The sequence below is a fragment of the Mirounga leonina genome, unplaced genomic scaffold, assembly GCF_011800145.1.
Source record: "Mirounga leonina isolate KUSES-001 unplaced genomic scaffold, KU_Mleo_1.0 Mir_101664, whole genome shotgun sequence".
Taxonomy (NCBI): Eukaryota; Metazoa; Chordata; class Mammalia; order Carnivora; family Phocidae; genus Mirounga; species Mirounga leonina.
Genome location: NW_023270175.1, coordinates 22169257 through 22189164, shown reverse-complemented (window position 1 = coordinate 22189164; position 19908 = coordinate 22169257). Strand labels below are relative to the sequence as shown.

The 19908-nt window shown below is 42.0% G+C and overlaps 1 protein-coding gene across 1 annotated transcript in view; it reads right to left on the bottom strand.

The window, feature by feature from the left end:
* Positions 1 to 16648, bottom strand: part of STK26 (serine/threonine kinase 26) — a 53584-nt gene extending 36936 nt beyond the window's left edge. The window contains exons 1-2 of the mRNA XM_035008720.1: positions 16511 to 16648; positions 16254 to 16404 (exon numbers count right to left, since the gene is read on the bottom strand). Coding sequence (XP_034864611.1) covers positions 16254 to 16295 — 42 coding nt within the window. The 5' untranslated portion in view covers positions 16296 to 16404; positions 16511 to 16648. The remainder of the gene's footprint in view (positions 1 to 16253; positions 16405 to 16510) is intronic.
* Positions 16649 to 19908: the final 3260 nt, after the last annotated feature.

Below are 19908 nucleotides of genomic sequence, written 5' to 3'. Positions count from 1 at the left end.
CCTGAGCCGAAGGCAGTCGCTTAACCAACTGAGCCACCCAGGCGCCCCTTCTCATCCAGTCTTAAAGCCAGCTCAGCTACCCAGTGATGCCTTTCCTGACCATCCCAGCAGGCTGGCTTGACTCATCTTTCCTAGGAATTTCTGGACAGGCCAGGAGGGAGCCACTGAAAGCTTTCAGCAGACGAGTGGAAAAATCAAGTCTGTGTTTCAGGTAGCTCCCTCATGTCTGCACCTAGCCCCAAGCCTACTTAGTGACAAAGGCTAGAATGCCATGATAAAAGAAGAGATGATGTCTGACACTTTCAGGCGGGGGTGGGGGGGGGGTGGGAACCCTCATAGATCTTCATGATTAACTGAATATGGAGATAAAAGAAATCAGCGGCAAATTACAAATAATGCCTGCTAGTCTTTTTCTCCCTTGATAATTTTGTGATTTACCAATATATGTTTTATGGCTGATAGCACCTCCCCCACTCAGTCAAGTAGTTAAGTGGCATTTGGTAGAGCCTGATTATTTCATATGCTATGATCTAATAATTTTAATGCATTTTTGATTAAGTACTATTCTCCTTACTGCTGACAAACCTGAGACGTTAATTGTAGGGTGAAGGCACTCATTCAGTACAAGGAGGAAACAAATGTGATTATGTCTGACACTTAGCACTCTATTCACCTTCCTTCTCTAATAGATATCACCCTTTAATTTAAAATAGTGATAAAAGCAATCAGTGCCTTCTACTGTGTTCCTATATAAAATTCTCCCACTTTTATTTTCTTGCTTTAGAAACTAAGAAAAATATTAAAATCTATCTGTATACACATAATTTATCATATTATCATTACCAATACAACTTTCCATATAATTCAACCACTAAACTTTCTGTCTAGGAAACAGACAAAAATGTCTACCTACTTAGCATCACAGTAATGGGACCAATATATAAGTCAGTTACTCTCATGAAGAGCAACTGTCCTATTATCTTACTGTATCCCTAACCTCAGAGCAAATACTATAAAACGTTTCCTTTATTTAGATCAGCAATTCTCAGTGTGGTCCCATACCCTAATACAGCGGTCCGCAAACTATTCTGTAAAGGGCCACATAGTAAAGGCCTTAAGCTTTGTGGGCCAGGTACATTTTGTGGCCCCTGTCACATATTCCTCTTCTTGTTCAGTGACTCTTTAAAAACACAGAAAATATTTTTTTAGCTTGCAGGCTACACACAAACAGGCTGCAGGCAGGGCTTAGCCCTTAGCTATAGTTTGCTGACAGTTGCTGTAAGGAATCCATTATATGTAACAAATAAACTCTGCTCTTATATATCTAGAATGGCCTTAGCTTGAGAAAACATTAACTCAAATCCTTTTCTCTGTTTTGTGGTTCAGATGACAACAGTGGTTGAGAAAGGCTGCAATAGATTAACAAGGGTCCAAAAACACTACTGGAAGAAGGTGATCATTATTATTTTTTAAAAAAACAGGCATTCAAAAATATTTACTACGGAGAAGTTAAAATCTACAATTTCCAGAAACTTTTGTCCAAAGCATAGGCTGAACATTATAGCCTCACTATAATTACACATAGTAGAGGAGTAATTATACATTAATCACCTCAGTAGAATATTAATTACATCTAATTCAAAATTTGTTTGGAACAGGTACTTGATCCCTTCCATATATACATAGTCATACGTGCTTTATATCTTTTGTAAACAATAACCTAGTCCAGACTCCTGAGCAGAATCCCCCGCATTCACAGTTTCAGAGCTTACGGGTTACCCTCTACAATCTCCTCATTTTACATTTGAGGAGAGGCATGCAGGCATGATTTTATAGTATAGAGGAATAGAATACACTACAGTCTTCATTCTAGTAGCTAGGAGGAAATGACTTAGTGTCCTACCAGAAAAAAAATTAATTAAATTCTCAAGCTCTGGAACCACTTGTCCATATTAAATAAAACTATTCCTTCACAATATACGGATCATCTTTCCGGTTAGAGGAGTTTTTAAAAAAATCGTCTACAACGGTGCTTCAGCTTTCAATCAGGATCATACTTACACTATCACTGCCTGACACACTGTGCTCAAAAAATAGACACCCGGGAAATGAAAATGCTTCTAGTTATACAGATGGACTCTCCCAAAGAACCCTGGCATGTGGGTGAACAAGGGAACCTAGGGTGGGAGCTGTAATCCCTGAGCAGAAAACAATCTTCGTTGGGTTTTCAGGTATGAAGACATTTATACCTCTTAAACTCCTGAAAAGTTAAAAGCCAACAGTATTTAGTAGTATTTAGTACCCGTAAGTGTTCTTAGAAAAAAGCAATTGGACTACCTACCACTTAGGACTCTTCTCTCAGCCAAGACAGAATCAAGTGGTGCTAAAAAGTCATTAAGCAAACTTATTTTAAAGTAAATCTGAGATGCTACTCAGCCTTGCAATGCTCCAAAGAACTGTTTTAATCATTCCCTGAAGGAGACTTTTAAGGCCAGTGCCTACTGGAAAAGTAACAATAATATTAAACCCAGTCATTTGAAAGAAAGATTCCTTCTCCTTAGCCTCGCAAATAACAGTCCAAATTAGCCAAATATAATCCAGTGATGCCCTAGCGCTTTTCCTTGTTAATGAAAGGTATTCATTTCACCTACAGAAGGAAAAAAATAAAGTCATGCAAAATGACTCCAAGTGTCTAGAAACAATTTATTGACCCAGTACACACGCCACCAAAACTGCACATCTTAAACAGAAAAGCAGCTGAAATCCCCATCCCAATGATGTCAGCTCTTCCCCCAGATCTTTCACAAGCTTTCTCCCAACCCAAAAGACTCTTTACATACGGTCCCTTGCCATAGCAAATCAATTATGTAAATGCAACTTTTATCACAGAATTCATAAGCAACAAGAAAGAAATGAATGACTATTACCTCCCCAATTTCCTTTTCTGTTAGCTTTTTCTCCTCTCTGCAGAAAGTAGAGACATTTCCCATTCTCAAAAATAGAGAGAGAATTCTCAATCTTTAAAGCAAGAGGCTACTTTTTTTCCCCTTCCTTGGAAACACTGTCTTTCTCTTCTTCCAGAGGTCCAACACCTTTTCCCTCACCTACATTTTCTGTTTGCTCATGAGGCAGCAGGAATCCTCTGGTATTATGAAATTCTACCTTCCCCAAGCAGGGTTTACACTGCAGCCTCCAAAAGGATGCCCGAACCTCAGCAGACAGAAGATCCATAGCAACAGCGGTAATAGTTTTTTTTTTTTCACTTGCTATTACCAGAAATCACGGTCCAAAAAGACGACCATGGAGGTGTCACCTCTGCTAAAACCTCCAAATTGATTCATTATTTAACTAGTCAAATCCCACGTTTTCATTTTATGTGCCCTTTGGAAAGCCTGTGACAGAGGAAAAAAGATCTTTCAGTGACAGTCACATTTTTCATGAAGAGATAAATAGCTAAAAAAAAAAAAAGCAGCTCTCTGGGTACAAGATTTTGTTTGTCACTGAAACAGGATCCGATGCCCCGTCTCCTCCATTCCCTATCCCCTCAGAATCATAGTGCAAAGTACCTATAGCAATTTTAGCTTCAAAATAAGAGCTTGCACATAATGATCGCAAGTTTCTGTTAACCAGAAGTCATTTGTATACTACCCACATGCCTCTGATTTTACTCACAGGTAAACCAATTTATATTTATCCAAAGCAATTCCTTTGATGCAATGATGCTCTGTAAAACTGTTCTATGGGAGAAATTAAGCAGAGAATTAGAATCCTGATATATATAATCTTTTGTAATGTTCAATTCAATTCTAATTCACTAAAAAAGCTTAACACTGGTATTGGATTTCATTAAAAGTCATTTCCCATGATCTGTATCCTATATGGAATAGACTGCTGTGAGCCCAATTTCTTCAGGAATAATAATAGTTTAAGTAGTAAAGGCAGAAAGAAGAACTAGCCATGATAAAAATATAACATGTGTTACATCCTGATAAGCCTGTTTTGTATTTAGACACAGGCACATATATACATATGTATTTACCTTGGAGTAAATATTTGTAAAGATGGTAAAGAATTCTATATATTTTCTATCTAATAAAAATACTTAGCAAAATCCATGGATATCATGTTTACCGAGCATAGTTTTTACATATATTTTACTGAATTATTTTTTAAAAAGGATTTTATTTATTTATATGAAAGAGAGAGCATGAGCAGGGGGAGGGGCAGAGGGAGAGAGAGAGGGAGAAGCAGATCCCCTGCTGAGCAGGGAGTCCAACACAGAGCTCGATCCCAGGACCCCGAGATCATGACCTGAGCTGAAGTCAGATGCTTAATGGACTGAGCCACCCAGGTGCCCCACTTTTCTACTTTCTAAAAACAATTATGTCTAAAACTGATACCGCTGATTAAAAATTCCATGGCAAACGTTGAGCCTTATCTTCTTGAATAGAGTAAAAGTGTTTTCAAACACAAAATATACTTTGTGCACAATATACACTGTGAACGCATATATATATATATATATATATATATATATATATATACACCCCCCCTATCAATTTTCTTCAAAAAAAGCTAATCTACTGCCCAGAATAATGAAAAAATGGGTCACAAGAGTAACTGAGTATCCTGGAAAAGAGACAGTTACCACATAAGAGGTAAGAAGTATAAGGTAAAAATATCAGACTTTTTACACCCGAAGAAATTGAATTCCCTCAAGGGGGAGCAAGTTACCTAGGGATCCAAGGAATTTATCCTCATGACAATCATTGCTTTAAATGTGTTCAGAGGTACACTTCTGTACATGCTTTTGAACAGGCTCACTGGGGGCAAATCTTTGATTCTGAAGGATAATTTTGTTTCTGTTGGTCTTGTGTTCATTTTAGAAATTGAAAAGTGATTTAAGATCCAAGGCCGGAGCATGAGGTGAGCAATCAAGTTTGCTCACATTGTTTGGTGTTGGCAAACTCATTAAGTAGGGCCCTATTTGCTTCTCTTATTTTCATTCCTAATCCCTTGTTTGAACTAAGCTCTGCGCTTTTCTACATGGTACCTGTTGGCAAATGGGAATATATTAATCTGACAGGTAGAGAGAACATTTTAGAGAGCAATAGCTGGACCCAGAAAGGCCATTCAGGAATTTATATTTCCTTAAGGATTCAGAAGTAACTTCCTCTCTCCTCCAGGAATTTACATATGTAAACACAAGTTGGCTTTGGACTGTCATGACCAGGAATGGGCATTTTTGGACATAATAGCAGCCCAGAGTTATTAAGTCCAGCAGGTTTTTTGGGGGGAGGGGGTAATAGCAGGATAAAAAAAAAGGGATACTGAACAATCAAAACTGATATAATTCATCAAAATTCTTAAGATTATCAATCTTTGGGGGGAAATAATGCCATTTGCTGGCATTTAGGATACTGGCATTTTATTTCACTTCAGCCAAGTTTTATCTTCACAACTATAGGCATAAATAGGTTTCATGTTTTGGAGAAATGTATTTGCATTTGAAGATAAGAGCATTTACTGAGGGTCAAACCTATCTGGATCAAGGAAAACAGAAGTAACGGGCGACGGTGAGATTTTGGAAGTTGTAGAACTTCCAACACAAAGTTGCATTCAGCTCCTCCCATAGTGTTTGTCTCCTTTCCATACCAAATTACTCACCAAGGTCTGTTAGTCTTCCTTGAGTGGTGCTCAGAGTGGTCGCCAGATCAACAGAGCAGCTAGGAATGCATTAGAAATGCAAATACACAGGCCCCAGTGCAGACCTAAAGAATCAGAAATTCTGGCGATGGGGCCTGGCAGTCTAGCAAACCCTCCAGGTGGTTCTGATGCATGCTCAAGTTGGATCATCACTGCCCGAAATCAAACCCTTGCTAACGAAAGCCTGGGCTATTTCAACATCTGCTTATTATATCCAACCTTCCCCTTCTCTAACCCATGCTGTTGGGCTGGAAGCTTAATGCAACTTTCCCAAAACAAAGAGAACAAACGAAATAACCACTGCTTTCATCAGTTCACTTTCTTGCTGAAAAAGTCCTTGTTGTAGACGGATTTAAATAAATAAATAAATAAATAAATAAATAAATAAATAAATAAATAAATAAATAAATAAATGTCTCGGTCTGGCATTCAAGGCCTTTCACTATTTGGGCCTCAGGGTTCAAGCCAGTGAGCACCTACCTCAAATCTCTGTGATAGAGGGAACCTGGTGCATAGCCCTTTGTACCTTTTCCCTTGCACGTCTCCCGCTCTCCTTGAACGGTATCCTATAAATGACCCTTCCCTTTCTATGTCAGTGTCTCTCTCCTTTGTGATTCATCGTCACTGCTCTGCATTGTGCTAGATTTCTAAATGTGTAGGCGTCTAGTCCTTCCAGGTACAGCAAAAACTTCTTGAGGCCAGGGACTCTTTTTTATACTTTTTGTACCTCAAAGATAGGCTTCAAGTACCATGTCCTACACAAAGTAGGCCTTCCAAACTTGGTTGCTGATAATTTTCTAATTTAAATCACACCCAGTTGTTTCATGACAACGAAGGGCGGAAAAACAGTAAACCTGGATCGCCCCCAGTGTCCAACTTGGGAAAGTCGTTACCATTTACTGACTAGCACAGAGGAAAGCTCAGAGTTAAGTTCGAACAAAGGATTTGAACTAAAACTACAGAAGCAAACAGGACCCTAATTAATGAGCTTGCTAACTGTTCTTCCCATGGGGTTAGTAGCACTTTAAAAGCATACATTTGAAAAATGCTTCTTTCCCTGAGGCTGCCAGACACACTGACTGTAGTCTCCTTAACCACAAGAGGTCAAAGTTCTATTTTCTGTCACCATACTTAGTAGCATGTGTGCATGCTTTGCTGATTGGTTTCTTTTGTGTTTCTGCTCAGAGTGAAGGCAGGCAGCAGGAAATTGAGACCAGGGAGTCTAGAAACTTTCCCAGGTCTAGTGGGCAGCGATACCGAGCAGGCAGAGGCTTTGGGAAGAAATAATGACTTTATGGTTTCTATTGGCTCGGCTCCCCCAAATTTTCTTGCATTTATAAAAACAACTTATGCTCCACCTGATGATCTATGTCGTCCATCCCTTCCCCGTCACCCACTGCTGTGTTATTTATACCATACTGCATCAAGCAGTGAAGTCCTAGCTTAATATAACATACTGTAAAGTGATAAGTTGCAAAGCCAAAGGTTTAATGGAAACCTGGGGGGAGGGGGATAAAAAGGCACTAACAGAGCAATTCAAAAATGCATTTTCAAAGAAAAATCTGGATGCGTCTAGATGTCCTTGAAGTATTTCTTCCACCTGCCAAAAATTCACTCCTAGGATTGTGTTACCAGGCACTACTGAAACCTGGTAGAGTAATTCACTAGTATGCTTAGAAATTCCCTAACATATCTAGTGCGGTATGGATTTCAAATCCAGTAAAACTTCGTTAAGCAGATACTGGTAAGCTGTTTCTATAATTCAAAGCAACTGTTACTCTTCAGCTAGACACTCTATTGTTCTGTAATGAACAAACTGAAAATCCAATGGTGGTTGATTTGAACACTACTTTTCTCTGTCCTCTGCACTTTAAATTGATAGGGTTTTACAGATTTCTTTTCCCTACTTATTTTTTAAACAGGTGAAAGGAGGAGAGGGCAGAAAAACACCACAAAGAACACATAATCTGTTACCAGGATCGCAAAGAAGGATTGAAAAGTTTTTCGGTAAACATTTTTTGTGAGTAAAAGACAAAAACATAATGTCTTCCATTTCCTTAGCAGCACATTTTCGAAGTGACTTGACCAAAGAGGAGGAAAGTAGCCACTTAAAAAAAGAATATTTTCGGGCGCCTGGGTGGCTCAGATGGTTGAGCATCTGCCTTCGGCTCAGGTCATGATCTCTAGGTCCAGGGATCGAGTCCCGCATTGGGCTCCCATCTCAGCGGGGAGTCTGCTTCTCCTCCTCCCCCTGCTTGTGCTCTGTCTCCCTGTCTCTCCCAAATGAATAAATACAATCTTAAAAAAAAGAATATTTTCAACTCTTTCACCTAAAGCTGTCTACAGTTTTGCTTACGCTAGTTCTCAGGAAGTATGAACCACAATTCTGTTCTAATTCTGCTAGAAGAGCCGGAGCTATGCCATACCAATGACTAATCTGATATTTTAGGACACGGATCATTCTAATCCATGATGGTATGATAAATGAAGGAAAAGAAAGGCCAGCAGGGTGCAGTCAGGGAAATGCTGGAACAAGTCCAGAACAGGCTGAGGGGGTGTGTAGCTCCATCCCCAGTTAGGTAAATGCTGGTGACAGGTGGTGGGGAGAGACAGGCAGGAATAGAGGAGAAGGATGAGATCAGGCTGCACTAGGTTTCCTGGCTTTTCTGAACGGGCATGTCAACTAAACCGCCTGAATTACATGGGATTTGGGGGAGTGACATCAAAGAGGATGGTGGGTAGAGTTGGCTAGCAATGTGTTTTGTTTTAAAATCCAAATGTAAAGGCATTTTCCAGTTGCATAGCTCCTCCTAGTTCATAGGACGGTTGAGAGGAATTAGTCAATATATATATATATTTTAAATCTTTTTAAAAAGATTTTATTTATTTATTTGAGAGAGAGACAGAGAGAGCACAAGCGGGGGGGGGGGGGGGGGGGAGAAGCAGAGGGAAAGGGAGCAGCAGACACCCCGTTGAGCAGGGAGCCCGACACGGGGCTCTATCCCAGGACCCCAAGATCATGACCTGAGCCGAAGGCAGACGCTTAACTGACTGAGCCACCCAGGTGCCCTGAATTAGTCAATATTTTTTAAAAAAATACTTGATTTCAGAAGCATTAATTCAAAGATGTGATCCCTCCTGACCATATAACATTGTAGTCTAAAACGGCAGATGACAAAATGAGAAACGTACGTAAGATGGAGTCCAAATTTAATTGTGCCTATTTTATTGATTTTTGTTCTCTGAAAAGCGAGTTACCTCATGGCATTCTTCCAGAGACATTTCTTTACATGTCCCTGTGGTGAAAATTGTTTGGGTCTCAATGACAAGAAATGAAAAGGAATTTGCTGCTGTTAACTCTGTTCTCCTAATTCCATTTTCTAGCAACAAATAAAATGAGTAAAACCACCACTAATTCAGAAGACACAGTTCAGTCAAAAACAATCACCAAGCCATCTAAAGTTCCACTACTGGATTTCCGTTTTTTATTTTTCAGACATTATTCCCTGTAAAATGTGAACATCCGTGGGAGAGGTCACTCACTGAGCCATTAATCAAAAACATCTTAATATGAATGAAATTTATCAGATTCTTTCTAATGTGACAGTTGGGACAGAGAAGTAAAACAGTTTCTTTTATTTATTTGTATTGGCTTTGGGGGGGGTGGGGTGGGGATGGGAACAGAGGGAAGGGACAAGAGGTTATTTCTCACAAAGACACAAATTTGTCTGCAATCAGCCCTAGTTACAAGGAACGCAATGAGTCTCTTTTTTCTCTCAAAGGCCCCTGGAAGGTAAAGAGAATGAGAGCTTCCTTGTGTGGACAGCTGATTAGTTACAAGTATAGATTGTTAGACGTGTTAGATATAATGTATTAAAATCTTTTTCGTAAGTATAAAAAGTCTACATTGTGCACACGTAAATCAGCCTCCATGATCTGTAAGAATTCAAGCATTACACAATATATTTAGAGAAACAGAATGGAAAAAAAAAGTTAGAAAAGTCTAGTCTATATGGGACTCATTAGCCAACACTTTTACATATAATTCATGCCTAGTGGTATAAAGAAAAGTAAAGTACATGGTCCCCGCCTTCAAGAAATTTACAACCTCATTTGGAAGACAAGTATGTTAGAGAAAATCTAAGGCAATGTATGAATCAAGGACTGTCAGTCTACTACTGACAAGAGATATAATAGGTGTTTGGAAATACGAGAGATTTCTGTAGCCTGGACCACTCAGGGAAAGTTCACGGAGACAGTAAGTTTGCAGACCTTGAAAATCAGGTAGGATCTGGTCAGCCAGTGATTGCTAAATTGTAACTGGCATGGTAGAACAGAAGGGATTTCTTGCTGGGAAATAGTGATAATGTAAAGTTTGCATCTGTAGACCAGAGCCAGATAACAGAAAAGTCTGGAAAGCTGAGCAGAGGACTTTGGGTATGGTACTGGTAGTGTGGAGAAGAGGAGAGGGAGACAGGATTTCAATAGAAAAATGTGGGTTATCAAGTAGCAGAGAGATGAGATAATGAGAGTGTTTTCATGTGATTAGCCTAGCATTGTTTTGCAGGATGAACTGCCCATATATATCATAACACCTTTTATAAAGGGGCTCGAAATATACTCCACAGATGATGGTTAATTCATCCTAATAACATCTCACCGAAGCAAAGGAAATGCAGCTTTTATTATTCCCCATTTTGGAGATGATTTGCTCAAGGTCACTGAATAAATGAAAGGCAGAATAAAAAACCACAGTATCATGATGTTCATCGGTTCCTAAGTACCAGCTAAATTATGTTCTCTTATGGTCTACGACTCAAGCAAGGGAGATACATGATGGACCTTTGTCCTCAAGTGCCATTTCCAGACCCTCATTAGTGTTCAAGGCACACGTCCTACCATGCCCCATTCCTGTTTACTTTCCCTATAGCCCCTAAGCCCTCTAACCCCATACCTTTCAACTACCTCCAACTCTCCCAGCTAACAGTTGTTTCTGACTATTCTGTTCCAGTTGGTCTTCTGCCATTATCATTAGCATATTCAGCATCCCTGTATCAACCACTCACCAATGAGGACAATGGTTCGGCTTTATCAATGCAAGACAATGCTTTCAAACCTCTTTCCACCTCAAATTGCAAAGCTTCAGAAGGTGTGAGGGAGGGAAGAACTCCACATACTAGATTGTGGCACCAAACTGAACTCCTCCAATTGTTTTCATGATCAGAGTTAGTTAAAGGATTGCCCCCAGTTAACCCCTTCTTGGTGCTGACACATTTTCTCATCTTCCCATGCATCCTGAAGTCGCCCTTCCTTTTCTTACAAGCTAGTCCTCCACTTAGGCTTCCTGTCTCGTGAGGGCCCACACCTCCACATACTCTCTCTGGTATTAGCAACTTCTCCCTTCTCGGTGGCTCCTCTTCAGTTTCAAGTAAAGAGACTGGCATATAGTAAATGCTCAGTATATGCCTGATGAATGACTAAAGCTCCAGATCTAGGTCTTCAAATATTTTTTGGACATTAAAAAAAAAAGATTTATTTATTTATTTTGAGGGGAGGAGGGGCAGAGGGAGAGGGAGAGAGAACATCTCAAGCAGACTCTCCGCTGGGCGTGGAGCCAGATGCGGGGTTCATTCCCAGGACCCTGAGATCATGACCTGAGCTGAAATCAAGAGTCGGCTGCTTAACCAACTAAGCCACCCAGGCACCCCTGGACATTTTTAAAAACAGCCTTATTGAGGCATATTGTTACACACACAAAAAAATTGTACATATTTAATGCATACAATTTGATGAGTTTGGACATACATATATGCCTGTGAAACCATCACCACAATCAAGGTAATAGACTACTGTTCCACATTTTCACTTCATCAGCTCATTGTTACCTCAAATTTCACAATTCTGGAACAGAAATCATTAACTTCCCACCAGATCTGGCTCTTCCCCATGATTTTCCAATTTCTTTCATATGAACCATAACTCCCAGTTTCCCATATTCAACACCACAAAACCTTTGATTCCTCCTTCTGTAATTAGCTAATTATTAAGTCTAATAATCATATTTTTTTTTCTTCACAGTACTGGGCATATGGAAAGCAATCAGTCAATGAAAGGTCGACTGCCTCTGTACAGATATGATTATCCCATTGAAATAGCCTCAGTAGATTCAACTGCCTCAAGGCTTCTCAATCCTCCAGGTCGTCAGTTCATCCAATCTTGAGATTTCCCTTGCTATATATAACTGTTCATTGAGCCTCCTTTACTCAGAAATGTTTCATGGCTAGTCCAAAGGCCAAAGTCCTTCGTCAGCATTCAAGAACCACCATGATCTAGGGGCGCCTGGGTGGCTCAGTTGGTTAGGCGACTGCCTTCGGCTCAGGTCATGATCCTGGAGTCCCGGGATAGAGTCCCACATCCGGCTCCCTGCTCAGCGGGGGGTCTGCTTCTCCCTCTGACCCTCTTCCCTCTCGTGCTCTCTGTCTCTCATTCTCTCACTCAAATAAATAAATAAAATCTTAGGGAAAAAAAAAAAAAGAACCACCATGATCTAGACCCAATCATGTTTTCCAATCTTACCTCTTATTACTTTAGAGGAATTCATCATAATCCAAATGATTTGATCTCACAGAAATTGTGTGTGCATGCACACTTGTGGGGGGTGTGCCTGTCCTCATCTACATGCCTTTGCTCAGGGTACATCCCTGCCTGGAAATGCCCTCCCCCATATGGACCCCAATAATCCTTAGCAGTTAGTTTACCTTCTGTAAGCCTTCAACTCCTCCAGTCAGAAAGTTCTATTCTAGAATAAGCCCTACATATTTTTTGCATTATTTTATATTTCATGTACTAGATTTAACTCCCCAACATTTTAAGACCTTCAAGTGCTAGAGATCGTGTAGTATAATTCTGTATCCTTCCCAGAATCCAATAACGAGGTTCACCAATGCAAGGCACTGTTTTCTACCTCTTAGATAAAAGTCTTTATAATAAAGTATTCATTAATTCTTAAACTTCATTTCCATTTCACATCTCAAATAACAACCACTTAAAAACTATACCACCTAGGGGTACCTGGGTGGTTCAGTCGATTAAGCATCTGACTCTTGATCTCAGCTCAGGTCTTGATCTTATTAGGGTCGTGAGTTCAAGCCCTGCATTGGACTGACTCCACGCTGGGTGTGGAGATGACTTAAAACAAACAAACAAACAAAAAACCCCAAAAAACAAAAAAACAAAACCAACTGTACCACCTTTATCATACTTAAGGATACATGAATACTACTTTTTAAATTCTTTAATAGAAACTTAAACTTTCACAAGAGACCTAACATAAAGCATAACGTAATACCACTTAGTACTCGAATTCAACATTTAACTTTATTCTCCCACTTACATTTTATGAAAGAATTAACAACCAATTTAGAATACTTGTCTTAATAAATACTAATGCAGGTTCCAAAGGAAAATATCTTAAACTTAAGTATAACTTATAACTGAAAACTTCAAAGAAAAAATATGTTTTAAATCATTAAAGAGTAAATATTTGAGTGGAAAGAAACAGGTTTATTGGTTTATTATTTTTTTAAAGTTGTGCTTTATATATTTTTCAAGAGTTTAGCTCCTGGTATGGAAAATTCCTTTAGGTATATACACTAACAAAGTAAGCACAAATTAAGTACAAAACAAATTCATACCCTCAACATTTGGTGTAATAGGGCAAAAATGTTCATTCCCACAATATTAAGAAACATCAACAATATGAGTTTGAATAACTAATTCATAAGGAAGAGTTTGAACTGGACCAAATCCTGGGTTTTCTTTCATCACTCCAAGTTTCTTTTCTATTTTAAACTAGTGGCAACAGAAATTTCTTTGTTCGAAAGTCAGGAATGCTGGAAGTCTTAAGTGATAGAACAGGTAGCTCGGCTTCTACTTCACGTCTCTCCTCAGGGGGAAAAAACACTGTGGATAAAGTAATTTTGTTTTTATTTCTGGAAAAATCATTTTTTCCATCAATCTTCATAATTCTCTAAAATAAACTGTTAAAAAGTTATAGGCTGGTCGACCACTTCACCCTGATTTGTGGAAAACTATACATTAATTTCAAGAACACATGGCTAATTCAAGTTTTCTTACTACTCTAAGGGTTTAAAAGTTGCTCCTAACTCTTGAATAAAAGTCTAGGAGAATTTTACAAGCTCGTGATATATTTCTGCATCTCATCTGCAATATTTTTGAACAAAAGAATAGTAAAAGTAGTCTAGGCTCAAGAGTCACACTGCATGCCATCAAATTTATTTTTAGGGTACTGTACAATTTTAACAGTGGAAAACTTTTGTGTTGCATCAAATGCTTAAGAACCACATCTACAAATAAAGTGGAAATAGGCAGCTAAGAATTTACCTTTCATTAAGATGGAGAAAGTGACAAATATCCCTCTCTTCTTTGCTAATATGGAGTTTATTGCCCTCCCCAAATTATGTGGGACAAACTAACCACAACTTTGGGAAGGCATACAGTGAAAGGCAGAACTTGTAAATTAAAAGATGTGCTTCACATTCTAAACCACCTTAATTAAGATTTTAAAATTCAAGAGATAGGGAACTCCGATAATTAAACAAAGCAGGGAGCAGTAAGAAATACTGAACAGCAAGCAGGTCCTAAACCATATAAATCAAATAAAGACAAATCAAATAAGGACCAGAAACCATATAAATCAAATAAAGACAAACCAAATAAGGACCAGAAACCATTTTCTCCTCAGCACAGAGTTCCCCAGAATCACAAACTTGATGAACGCGAGGCACACACTCTCTCTCACACTCTCTCTCTCTGCTGACGCACGCGCACACAATGGAGACAGAAGCATGGAGACCCTCAGAGACAAACTTTCCATCTGTACCGTTGTACTTTCCACATAATGGAAAGGAGAGCACGGTGAGTCGTTTTTCGCACTTCTTTGCACATCAGACGGAGCAAAATTGGAGTTAGTATTGCAAACTACTAATCTCTTGCTACAATCAAAGGCAGACTGAATGAATGGGGTGTGGGGCAGGGTGGATGGGGGAATGAGCCAGGGAGGGGGGGGTGGTCTGAGAAAAAAGTTTGAGGCATTCTGTAAAGCCTGAGTGGATTAACCTTTTAAAAAGCCCTAACATTTCTCATTTCCCTTTTTCTTCCTCTCTTTTTTTTTTTATTAAATACACACCGACTTCCTGGGACTCAACACAGATGTGCCCTATAGGCAGCTAAAAGGCCTGGTGCTTAGTACACACGGGAGTCCTAGGATTGATATATGTTCAACACAAATAGCCCTTTTGTGGGAAAGTATTTTTGATATATGTTCAACACAAATAGTCCTTTTGTGGGAAAGTATTTTTAAAGTTACTTTTTTGTGACCATGCATAAAATATGACCCATTGCTAACAAAAAGGATGAATTCCATGCATCAATTAGTAAATTGAGGCCCCAATCCACAGCGCTTTGATTTTTACTAGAAACACAAGCTGTATATTTACTACTCTAAACGTTTTTTCTTAACTTGAAAAAGTCTGCTTTCACATTTTTAGAAGATAATGAGGGACTGAGGCTTTAGTGTTTCTAGTCTCTGATTTGTTCATAAATGGGTTGTTTAGACTCACTAGCAAAGGAAAAAAAAAGTGAATGCTTGAAAGTTAGTAGACCTGGATAACATTTAGTAGATCGCTTGAAATGCACCAATTTAAAAGCCTAACCGCCTAAAAAGTGTAGGCACACATCGCTTATTTCTTCTTGAATAAAATGAAAATATAACGGGGGGAGGGGCCTGGGTAAATCTGGAGTAAGAAGATGGGTCCCAAGCAGTAGTCCCTTGTCCAGGACAAAAAGCTTCCTTTAACCACATGCAACAGTCGTCTTGTGGGAAAGGCAGGCGGAGGGGGCTGGGGAGTCATCACCTCGGCCACTCTGACACAGGACCCTGCATTTCTCACGCCACACTATGGGCTGGGCCAGGTGGGGGGGAGCGAGACAGAACTTCGCCCTTAAGAAGCAACACCAAAAGGGGAAAAGAAGCCACCTCGCTCTTCGATCTACGCACACAGGAAGAGCCCAATTCAATGCCGCCGCCACCGACACCCCCTTGTCTTGCTCCGCCCCAACTTGTGTGTGTGCGGGGGGGGGCGGGGAGGGCACGACTTGCGTTTTACCCCACAAATTCCGAGACACCTCCATCTCTCCCAAGTTAAGACCTCCCACCTCCAGTCCCCAGCGGGACCACGCTCCGCAGGCGCAGGTGTCTGGATCTGGCCTATTTTTACGCTCCCTCGCCCCCCTCCCCCGCACCTCGCCGCGCGCCCGGTCCCTCCCCGCCCTCCCCACCCTCCCCGCGCAGTGCACCAGCTAGCCTAAACGCCGGGTAACGCTTCGAGCCCGACTCCCGGGTCACCTGGCCCCTGCGCCCGGCCCTGCCCTCAGGGCAGTCCCGGGGCCGCCTCTGGTCGCCGGGGACCGCGCACCGGGCTCCGGGGCAGTCACGTGGTCGGCGGAGGCGGCCTGGGCTTCCTCACCTGCATCCCGGGAACTTGGACCGCCACCGGTGAGTGGGCCATGAAGGCGACGGCTGCTCCGCGCTGCTCCTGCGGCGGTGGCGCCTTGGGCTCGGACTGGCTCCTCCTCCGGGGGTAGCTCGGCGGCCCTCCCAGGCTTTTCGACCGGGGCCTGGAAGGACACACAGAAGTGAGGTGACGGGGCTGGTGGTGCGTCGCCCCGGGCCGGGGGGAGGGGGTGGGCGGGCGGCGGCGCAGCTGCCTGGGACTCAGTCTACCTTTCTGGCGCCCGCCCGCCGCTGTTGCCGCCGCCTCCGCCGCCGCTCCTCCTCCCGAACGCGGGGCGCAGCGTGTGGCGGTGGCCGGGACCTGGGCTCGAGTGATGCCGCTCGTCTGCGCCTCGCCGCTTTAGGAAGAGGAGGTGGAGGCGCCCCAGCAACCCGCCCGCCCGCTCGCCGGGCCCGGGAGGCGGTTGGGGGCGGTTCCGCCGTTGGCCCTGCCCCCGCCCTGCCGCCGGGCGGTGTCAGGAGCGCCGAGGCTCCTCGCCGTGCAGGGCTGTGGCTGGGCTCGCCCGAGCCGGCGAAGGGGCGGGCTCCCCCCCCACCCCCGCACGCGGAGAGGAGAAGCCGGGGACCGGGGGACCCGGCACAGGGCCCGGCCTGGGGAGGGAATGGAGGAGTTTGGGTGACCCCGGGGGTAGGAGGGCGTCCCAGACGCGGCCACGTTGCAGGCAGGCGTTCGAGGCTGGGGCACACGCAGCTTCAGAGACGACTTGAGTTGAAACTTGGGGAGGGTTGGAAGTCCCTCTTGGTTCCCCGATCTAGTCGAGGGTGGGGGCACGGAGAGCCGCCGAGTCGGTACCCGACTCATTCCCGCGGTCGGGTCCCCCCTGGGTGGGGCGGCGCCTCTGGGCGGATCCGTAGCCGCTCGCCTGCTTTCCGGATTCCCCGCCCCCAGACCTACTTCAGGTGACTTGAACCTGAGGCTACCCCTGCCTTTTGGGCTGTCAGTTGGTGGAGGGCGGCCAGACTGGGGCTTCTCTGCCCAAGTTTGCACGTGGAAGAGACAGAGAGAGAGAGAGAGAGAAATTGGAAAACAGTACATCAGAAAAATTAATGAGGATGATAGAGGCATGGAAAATGAGACTGGATCATTAGCAGTACGCCTTATTTAACTCAGCATATAGGCAGCCGTGGTTTCAGCATTCCCTGCCTCCGCTCCCTCTAAAGTTCCACTCCAGCACGGAGACAAGTTCTTTTGAGAATACCCTAATGGTAACAGCAGTAACAATGATAATAGTAACAATTACAGAAATCCCATCATGAAGGCACCTTTAGGGACCAAAAGGGTTAATTACATTTAAAAATGTCATATCCAAGTGCCAATTTAAGATGAGGATGAAGTTCCTTACATTGCAGGTTGTTACAGGTCTATACCCAACACAGTGTTGGGGCTCTAGTAGACACTAAAAGTTTCTTTTGTTTCCTTTGCTGGTTTTGAATCTTTCTCAAAAGATAGCATTTTATTGTTATCAATATAATTATTATTAATGGTGTCATTTTCTTTGTGCCCGGACTGCTAAGTCCTAGATATATGTTAGCTGATTGAATCTTTACAAGGGCCCTCTGAGGTCATATTGCCTCCCTCCCCCCCCCCCCCCCCCGCCGTTTTACAGGGGATGAAAAAGCCTTGGTGGGGTTAAATAATCTGGCCCAAATGTCACACAATTAAGAAGTGGTAGAGCTGGGAATCCAAACCCAAGTCCCTCTAACTTTTAAGATCTACTCTCTTAGCAACTGTCAAGGATACAATATAGTATTGTGAACTATAGCCACCATGCTGTACATTACATCCCCAGAGCTTACTCATCTTTTAACTGGAAGTTTGTACCCTTAGACCACCTTCACCTGTGTCCCCTCTCACCTGCCCCTGCCAACTACCAGTCTACTCTCTGTTTCTATAAGTTTGGTAGTTTTTAGATCATACGGTATTTAGTCTCTCTCTCTCTCTGACTTCTTTCCCTCAGCACAGTGCCCTCAAAGTCCATCCATATTGTCACAAATGGCAGGATTTCCTTATTTTTCATGGTTGAATAATATTCCGTTGCATGTATAGCCATCACATTTCATTATCCATTCAGATGATAAAGGATATAATTGCATTCTCCTTACTCCTAGTTCCCCACCTCCAGGTCCTCACAACCTCTAACCTGATGGTAGGCCCCAATCCAGTCTTTATTTCCCACCAGCCCAGCTCATACTTAACAATGCCAGCCTGGCCAGAAACCTGCAGGGCCACCTAAACTTTAATGTCCTTAGAAGTTCCCTAGAATTCTTGGGGCACCTGGGTGGCTCAGTTGGTGAAGCATCTGCCTTTCACTCAGGTCATGATCTCAGGGTCCTGGGATTGAGCCCCTGCATCCCACTCCCTACTCAGTGGGGAGTCTGCTTCTCCCTCTCCCTCTGCACCCCCCCCCAAGCTTGTCTCTCTCTCTCTCTCTGTCGCAAGTAAATAAATAAAATCTTAAAGAAAAAAAAAGAGAGAAGTTCCTTAGGATTCTTTTTAAAGTGCAGAGTTTGATTTAGCACATCTGGAATGGGCCCAAGATTCTGCATTGCTAACAGTTTCCCAGGTGGTGCCAATACTGGTGATTCTCAGATGACACTTTGAGTAGCAAGGGTCTAAATCTCAAGTCCCAGCCCCATTGAACCTTCCTCATTGCTCCAAACCCTCCTTCAATACTCCTCTTGCATGGATTTCATTTGTTCGGTCTGCCCAACAAGATGATTAACTCCCTGAGGCCAGAGCTCCAGCTTCTCTTAGATAAGAATTATTTAGGTAGAATGCCAGCTTTCTGCAGGCAAGATTTTTGTCTGGTTTGTTCACTGCTGTATCCTCAGAGCCTAGAAGAGTGTGTGGCACATAGTAAGCCCTCCGTAGGTATTTGTTGAATGAATGAATGAATGAGTGAATGAATGAATTTCCTTTGAATTGCTCACTGAGTTTAGTGTAGTGCTAGGCAAGTAATGGGTACACTCTATGTTTTATTGATGCCTGGCTAAACTCCTGGGCACTGCTCTTGTTGAATCTTTAAGTTGTTCACTTTACTATATGTTACACTGTTAATTTTTTTGTGTCCTAAATTCTTTCCAGTTACTTTAATTTCTCAACTACCCAAGAGTGAGTTCTGTAATTTTAATAAATAGGTAAATTACGCCTATCTGAGAAGTGACTTTCTCTGACATCCTTCTGAGCCAGAGTTATGTAAGAATGTGGAAGAGTGAATGCTAGATTTTGAGACCTGAACTATTGAGACATTTCCTTAAAAACACCGCTTTTGAGATCTTAGTAAATTTTCCGACCCTTGTTTAGGTCTGCTGCTATTAAATAAACTATCTGTTGTAATTATATTTGATAGAGATCACTTGAGTTGTAACATGGAGTTACTTGTGGTTTGATTATGATTTTTCATATATATATATATTTCTTAATTTAAATCAATTCATGTGTGCTTTTGTTACTCCCCACCAAAAAGGACACTTGAATATTTTACTTCAAAATGTCAGCCCAGAGTCCAATAATATGTTACCATATATTCCCACAACTTGATGGAAAAAGTTCCTTGAGGGGAGACACCACATCTTATGCTCTTTGGTAGTAGCCCCATAGAGTGCAA